The sequence below is a fragment of the Adiantum capillus-veneris genome, unplaced genomic scaffold, assembly GCF_014529385.1.
Source record: "Adiantum capillus-veneris isolate H3 unplaced genomic scaffold, ASM1452938v2 Hic_scaffold_313, whole genome shotgun sequence".
NCBI lineage: Eukaryota > Viridiplantae > Streptophyta > Polypodiopsida > Polypodiales > Pteridaceae > Adiantum > Adiantum capillus-veneris.
This window is the reverse complement of record NW_028221429.1, coordinates 242662-250927: the sequence shown is the minus strand read 5'-3', so window position 1 is coordinate 250927 and position 8266 is coordinate 242662. Positions and strand designations below refer to the sequence as shown.

The window sequence follows — 8266 nt, the reverse complement described above, 5'->3', positions numbered from 1 at the left end:
CTTATCCAGGTATCCAAGACCTTCATTTTGTATATACGCTATATTTTACTTTTACTCTTTTATTTTTTATAACAACAAAAACAAGAAGAACCACGATATCCCCACACTACTATTGCAAATCTACTGACAAGTCAAAAGGGAGAGTCCAAAAAACAGTTTGACAAAGCTTCAAGTCAACTTACAGGTATGACTGCGAGATAACAACCACTGGAAAAGCAAACTAGAGCTACAATGACAACGACCTGCTGCACCAACAAGTCGATACAACCTCATGCAATTCAAGATACAACAACCAATCGGAGGGGGAGAGTTCTAGGCTTCAGATACACTAGAGGTACAACTTCAAGGCAGCTTTAATATCACGCAAAGAAACCAACTGCAGAAGAGGCTGCCACAACAACTTCAACCAACACCAAGACATCAAGAACTCATCAAGGCCAGCAAAGACATAGGGTCTTGTCGGGGACGACAAGAATTCGGAGGGGGAGAGTGTTGAAAGGACGCCCTTTCAACAACGTTTCCACAAAGATTCCATTCAGATTCCTCAAAGATTCTAAAGATTCCACATGAAGATGGTGATGAAGTAATGAAGATGAAGATGGATGCTGCAACATGAAGATACGAGTTCATGGACGTCATTGAATATCCTGTTATTATTATTTGAGCCATTACGGCCACTTTTGTAATGTTTACGGAAACCTCGTATTTTGAATCGGCACTTGTATTTTGGCCGCACATGCTTGTATCATGAGTAAAGCCAACTCAGTTTCTTGTAATTAAGCTCTATAGAAGCCTAGGGACAGTTCAGGTCATTTGGCCGGACATTAGGTTTGAAGGCTTGGTATATAAGCTAAAACCTAAGGCTTTGTAAAACACATTACGTTATCTCAATTAATAAACAGTTGTAGGTTCTGCAGCACACAGTAGTGAGCTTCACGCACACACACCGTCGCGCACACTAATCACATTGCAGATATTAGAGTAGAAGCGTGGTAGCATCGAGGAGCTCTCCGCGTCGACGCAAGCAATGCAAGCCGAGGACCACATCGCGAGCCCGCCTGCTACGAGCTATATTTGGTCGTAAGTACCTCAAACGACATCCGTTCTGAATGATCGAGTAGTCGTTAGAATCAGGGCGAGAAGCTCTTCGTGTTGATGTCTTTGAAGATCAGTTTCGGACACTTTGGAAATTGTTGTTTTGAGTCTATCGCGACAGCGATTAGAGATCTTACAGTCATGGTTTTCAGGGTTTAGGTGTTTGGCCATATAGGATATCTCCTTGTGAGTCTTGCCCTCCGATTTTGAGTCATTCTGATATGATTTGAGATTGTTTCGAGCTTGGAGTGTTTCGTGGGATGCGTTGTCTGTTTCTTTGCTTTATGGTAGTGTTGTGGTAGGATTAGTGAATGTAGAGTGTTTTTCGTGTCTAGCTCAGGGTTGACAACCCAGAGATTGCCTCCATGCCCTAGTCGGTCAGCTACGTCCTCGAATTGACAGTTTGTTGGTCTGTGTTCTCGCTGTGCTCCATCGTCCGTCGCGGCGTACCCGCTAATAGTATGGAAGGGGCCAGGCCACAACATCAAAGGAAAAATACAATTTTGGGGGAGGGGGCATCCCTGATAGGGCCACCACCAATAGGCCGTGACCACCAATGAGGTGAAGACAATAGGAGCGACATGCAGAGTGATGAGGGGAGAAAGATCTAGGCAAGAGACATACAATTTTTTAAAAATTTTAGAGCATCTCTTCTTTGACATCAACATGAATTGGTGGGATGGTTCAAGACATCTCATGCCTAGGGCACGTGTAAGGATTTAAATTGCAGGAGCTTTATACCCCAGGGTTCTTTTGAATGGGTACATGCGTTGGTGTTTTGACCAAGATTGCTGGGATCTGAAAATATTTCAACTATTGGAAGTGAAATGGAGCCAATAAGGGGTAGGGAATAGACACTCAATGTCCATTTTCTCATCATGCATGCAACCCCTTGGCAACTGGCGGAGTCCGAAGTCATGGGGGAGCAGGTATTATGAGTGAATGAACACTAAGTGTCCATTCCCGATCGTCAAGGGTCCAAGGGAGGGGGCCATGCACCATTTTTTGAGGGAGTAGGCAGCACATCAGTGACCACTGCTGGCAGAGATTGAAGCTTACAAGTATACTTAGTCACTATTCAGATTACTGCATAGAAGTGAGATTACAGAGCCAATGATTAACTGCATGGACAGTCATTCCGTATTATGCATGTTGAGGTGTCAGAGCAGGAGGTAGTATTCATGCTGTTGAGATGGACCGTAATGATTGGTTGTGTGGCAGTTGCATTGACTTGATTCTGAATGCTGAGGTGTCAGGAGCATGCACGATTCTGACTGCTGAGCTGGTGCATGCTGAGTGATTGTCACCTGTAGCTTTTCTACATGGTGATTTGGCAAAGATCCTGCAGTTGGAGCAATGCATTCTGTAGAAGAAAGTCCAGGCAATGGACGGCCAGGCGGTGCTGCCCCGCGACCCCAATAGACCTTGACGGTATGTACCTACGATTTTGAGAAACAAAAACTATGCAGCAAATTCTATGTCTGATTTGAGTTGCAGTGTCTCTCTCTCTCTCTCTCTCACACACACACACACACACACACACACACACACACACACACACACACACACACACACACACACACACACACGTCTTGATTTCAACTCTCGTCGGATAGATCTTTGAGGTCTCTTGGGATAGTTTCCTACGACGTTAAAATCCTCTTCTTCTTCTTCTTCTTCTTCTCTCTCTCTCTCTCTCTCTCTCTCTCTCTATTTCAGGACTCCTGAGCCGTTCTTTTTCTCTAGGCCTAGTGAGGTTCTTTCTAGAAAGGACTTGCATCTCTCATGCAATTGCGTCTCTCTCTCTCTCTCTATGTGTGTGTGTGTGTGTGTGTGTGTGTGTGTGTGTGAGAGAGAGAGAGAGAGAGAGAGAGAGAGAGAGAGAGAGAGAGAGAGGAGAGAGAGAGATAACAAGGTGTTCACAATAAGTTCACTAGATGTTCTCTTCAAAGGAGTTCAGTTGGTGTTTATTTTGAATTACATCGGACAATGGAGAACCAATCGTGCCATCCCCAACTCTTGAGAACCATAGATTCCACCTAAAAAGTGGGATATCAATTAGTCACATGAGGTAATGTCTCCTGATTTATTTATTTTTTTGCTATATTCACAATTGTCAGTGGAAAAAAATTATATCAACTTTAAAGGAATACAATCGCCCTCAAACACAACATGTGCGTTGAGGTGTCAATAATTCCATAGAGTATAAATAGGGCAAGTCGTGGTTTTGACGTGCAAGGTGCGAGACAATCTTGACTAGCTCAAATTTACTTGTTGGTTCGAATTTACCTTTTTGCCTTGAATTTACTCTACAATCCAAATTCAACGATCCGAATGACCCCCACTGTCGATCCCATTGGGATGTGTCTGGGCTGGATTGTGTGGAGCATAAAGAACTCCCTTTTCCTTTCTAGCCTTGAAATTTATACTTGAGCTTCATAAAATTTACAACTTTCAAAGATTTCACGCATTGTATAATGTTGAGCTAAAGTCTCGCACATGGCACCTTCGTGTATAATTTTCCTTCTAGCCCCGAGAATGTGCACATTGCATGTTGTAGCTTTGCACAAAGGGTCAAAGTCAAATGATCTCGGAGTCGATTGGCGCTACCTACACCTTATGTGGGATAGCATGGGCGTGCGCACACACACACACACACACACATAGAGAGAGAGAGAGGGGGGGGGGGGGGGGGGGGGGGGGGTGGGGGGGGGGGGGTCTCGAATAGGACCTACCAAAAATATTTTTTCTAATCAAAGAAATCTTAAAAATTGCACAATAAAACAGGCTTTTGAATTTTAGGTTGAAATTTGAAGAATTGATAGTATTGACACTGAAACTAAATTTTGTCAATTTTTTCTTCATCGGCAAGCTTGAAATCTAGCCAAAATTTTGCAATTTTAGTGGCAAAATTACACTAAACTTGGCTTATTGCAAACATTGGGAATCTCAAATAGCCCCAAAATAGAAGAGCATGATAGACGTAGAAAAGTTGAATACCCAATACATCCACGATCACTCTCTCACCACCTTGAGCACACTTATTGAAAATCTGCTACACCCTTGCATGGGGCACTGGTGTGTGTGTGTGCTACACACACACACACAAAGAGAGAGAGAGAGAGAGAGAGAGAGAGAGAGAGAGAGAGAGAGATGAGCCCTAGAGACATCCATGTGTCACTTAAAGGGTTACTCTACTTTTCCTTTTGAATAAAACCTCCCACTTTCGGACTCTCGATCCACTTACCCACCCACCCACCCCCCACATTAAATTTTGTGTGTCACTTAGTCTCGTGGCACACAAGTGTTGATTTACTGGCACTTCTCAAAAATCAAAATAGTAATGCGCACAAATTTCAACAATATATTTATCTTGGTCTTGAAAACATCATCATAAAGAGACACATCCAAGCATATCTTCATATGCCCGTATGTAAGTTTGGCTCTTGATTGTAAATTCCCCCCAAGAATACTCGATTTCTCCCCCTTTTTTTTTTCTTTTTCTTTTTCTTTTTTTGCCATACCCACAATTTTGACTTGAGAGATTTATATTAACTCAAAAAGAATACAATGGCCCTCTAGCACTACATGTGCCTTGAGAGGCCAAGGGTTCCAAGAGGAGCTTGCACACATTAAAAAAAAAAAAAGACCAAACCAGGGGTGCTATTAAAATACTTGATTTCTCTTACATGCTCTTGAACTACTACATGTACCCTAGGTTATGTTAGATTCAAGGAAGAAAGCATTTTTGACCAATATTTGTGAATGTGCACAAGTGGAGAAGGCTAGCTATTATGTATAGGTAGCGATCTATCTACAATCCGCAACGGTAAGAGTAACCAACTCATGAAGCTCACTTTTAAGAATCTTGAAGAAAATCTTATCTCAACATCTTTTTGAAAAAAACATGAGATCGTCACCCACTCAACAACCTACAAAAAATTAATACTAATTTTAGCCACCCAAAAAGAGAAGTCATCTCTATAACCTTTGTCCTTTGAGCCGGCCAAAAAAAAGGCCCAAAGAAAAAAGACGAAATTGCCTAAGTGTGGAATATAGGGCTTGGGAGGATCGGTCTCTTGGAATTGTTTCTACGATGTCAAACTCTCTCTTGTTGTTCTCGTTTTCTTCTGGAACAACAAGTCATGAGTTCAAGACTCGTTGGATAGATCCATGACACCTCTCCTCTGTCTCCCCCGGTCCTTTTACCGCCAGCATACCGTGCAGTCCAGTGAATTTACTCTCTCGCTCTCTCTCTCTCTCTCTCTCTCACACACACACACATACACGCAAAAGAGTGAACATCTCTGTGTCGCGCTCTTTCGTCCGGCAAGATGACGCACATATTTTGAGTGTGTGTGTGTGTGTGTGTGTGTGAGAGAGAGAGAGAGAGAGAGAGAGAGGGAGAACTTCCTATCAGTGAAATGCATGATTCTACATAGCTCAATTGGGCGCCCACTAGCTACTCTTTGATGTGCTTAGCTGTGGATGATGATGATGATCATGTTTTGTGGAGCAAGGATCAAATTGATCTTGCTACTACTATGCACAATTTTAGCAGGAAGCGAGGGAGCATCAGGCACAGCTACCATCACAAATTATGAGAAAGGATTAAGCAGAGGTTTTGTCATGTACAACATGATGATGAGATATGACTCCATCCCAGCAGCACCAGTCCAAGGGCAAGCCAGTAGCTGTGCCCTCGACCTCACCGACGAGCTCCTCGGCGGTGTCAAAGCCGCTTGCATGCGCGGCCCCCTCGACAAGACACATTGCTGCCCTGTTCTCGCTGCTTGGCTCATGGCCGCCCGAGCCAAAGTTGCCCTTCACCCAACTTTACAGCAAGAGCCTGGCATGCCGCGACCTCCCGATGACTCTCTCGTCTGCATCACGAGCCTGAAAGCAGCACTTGCGGAGCGCGGCATCTTCATCATGACACCGGCGTCGCCCTTCAATGCGTCAGAGCCGTGCGACGTGGTCACATGCTTCTGCGGCATTCATCTGTCGAGCCTTACGTCGCAATTGTGCCCAATTCCTTTCGCTGGCAACATCTCTAGTCTGAGTAATTACTCTTCTGATGCAAATAGCTCAGTATCCTTGTCTCAACCCACAGTGCCTCATGACCTTGTGCAGCATGAATACTATTTTAGCCCAAATCAGCACAATTCTAAACTTAGTAAGCAACTTTCGCAGCATGATGATGATGAGCAAAGCCTCTCTAAGCCCATTAAAGCTGACAAGGATTTGCCACTTCAACCGTCGCAAAATGGTACGAGCATCGATTTGCCGACAAGCAGGAGCCCCCCTCCTTTAGCCTCCCCAAATGCAGAGTCATCTTATAGTCTTCTCCAGCATTTGGCTGCAAATTGCAAAGATCATTCCTACAGAGGATGTACAAGGTGCTTGAAGACACTTACAAAGGTATCAATTACTCATGTCAAGCTCTCTTTATATGTTAAACATTACAGTGATTGTGTTTATGAGAGTCCTTTATATTGGTCATACACACACATTGCTTTTCCCGTATGTACACATGATGCCTTGCTTTCAAGTTTTAGAAGAGTTCACAACTGACAACAACACTAGCATTCAAGATGTTTGCTTATACTTTGAGAGCAATGGGAATCATGAGGAGCTTAATGCTTTCTACCTCTTTTCTGAGATGCATAAAGTGGGATTGTAACTTTGAGGACTTGCAATCCTTATACAAAAGGATGTTCTCAATCTTTAGCATAATCCATGCTTAAATTGTGCATAGACTGAGAATCAATCTAAAGCAGGCCATGAATATAAAGGTTGTGCGAGGACGTGGTCCCTTGTTCTTGCTATGCTAGTTTATTTTCTGTATAATATATCTCGGCCTGTCGTCATCAGACAAAAAAAATGGCCATTGGGTAAAGAGATCAACTCAGTTGGTTGAGCCTTCATGATGTAACTCCAAGGTAGAGGGTTCGGGGCTCACGAGCTGCGTTCGATGGGCATTATCCACTTCGCTAGTGCAGAAGTTGTTCCCACAGTATGGCAATATAGAGTTGTAAATGCATGGATATGTGTAGAGTTCTCCCTACTTCCTTCCCCTGCACTGATGGTAATTTTTTTTTTTTTTTTTGAAATTCATGAATGCATGTGACACTAAGGATCTAATACGCATAGACTGGGCGGACCACTAGTGTCGATATCCTACTCTCTGAATGATGAATTGCAGATTGCTCTAGTTTAAACTTTAAGAGCCACATAGCATAAAGGATAAAAGATTGCAGAGGCAGTATGTATTGAATAAGCATCAAATTTCTTTGATCCATTTTCTTACATAGTAGACTAGAAATGTTTGAAATACCGGCTCTTGAAGTTGGGGTTGGGGGCATATAACTTGATAGGAAGTTCATGCGGATATACTCGCAAACATCGATATTTAATTGAACAATTTTGTTAGCACAATAGATACTTGACCAATGATTCCATCTTTCTTGTGCTGATGAATAGTATGATGATGCTTTGCAGGAAATGAGGAGTAAGGTAGCCAAGGCAATAACAAAGGGGAGCAATGAGAAAGCAAAGGAATGTGAGATGTTAGCGTTAATGTGGCTATTGGAGTTGAACAAGACATTATACATACCCACAGTCTCTGCTGTTGTAAGGGCTATTCTATACAACAATGAGCATCCTAACATTACCAAATGCAGCCTAGATTCAGATAACATGCCCCTTGCCCTTGATTATGCTGAGTTGCTTTATGATACCTCCAATGGCCATGTTAATCATGACTTTACCCTTAGACTAATCATCCTACTACTACTACTCTTTTGTATAGTAATAACCACTAACATTTACTTGTTTTTGTGAGCATTTGGTCCACTCCACATTAATTCATTCTTTCAACATGTTTTTTGTAAGTCTTAGTGTGTATTTGGAGCTGGTTCAAAATCACCTATAGCATGTGCATGTTTTACAAACCCCTCTACACACACACTTAACCACGGACGCAATGACCACACACTTTTTCCTTTTTGCTATACTCACAAATGTGAGTTGATATATTATAATATACCCAAAAAGAATTTTGTGGGTGGTCCTACTCAGGCCAAGCCAAAACATCAACCATTCAGCAAATAGAACATGACCGTCCTACTATCAATATAGACTGGTATGAGGGGGGGGGGGGGGGGGGGGG

At 42.9% G+C, this 8266-nt stretch overlaps 1 protein-coding gene across 1 annotated transcript; it reads left to right on the top strand.

Annotated features, from left to right (window-relative positions):
- The first annotated feature begins 5381 nt into the window (after positions 1-5381).
- On the top strand, positions 5382-7941 carry LOC147417240 (putative GPI-anchored protein At4g28100). Its single transcript, XM_086507781.1, has 2 exons — positions 5382-6516; positions 7597-7941. The coding sequence occupies exons 1-2, from the start codon at positions 5584-5586 to the stop codon at positions 7936-7938; spliced, it is 1275 nt and encodes a 424-aa protein (XP_086363907.1). The 5' UTR covers positions 5382-5583; the 3' UTR covers positions 7939-7941.
- Positions 7942-8266: the final 325 nt, after the last annotated feature.

Bases quoted from the DNA above. Each gene is read 5' to 3' on its own strand.
- LOC147417240 (XM_086507781.1), top strand. From the start codon at position 5,584: ATGATGATGATGATCATGTTTTGTGGAGCAAGGATCAAATTGATCTTG. The intron at 6,517-7,596 runs GTATCAATTACT...GATGCTTTGCAG, and splicing joins GCTTGAAGACACTTACAAAG to GAAATGAGGAGTAAGGTAGC.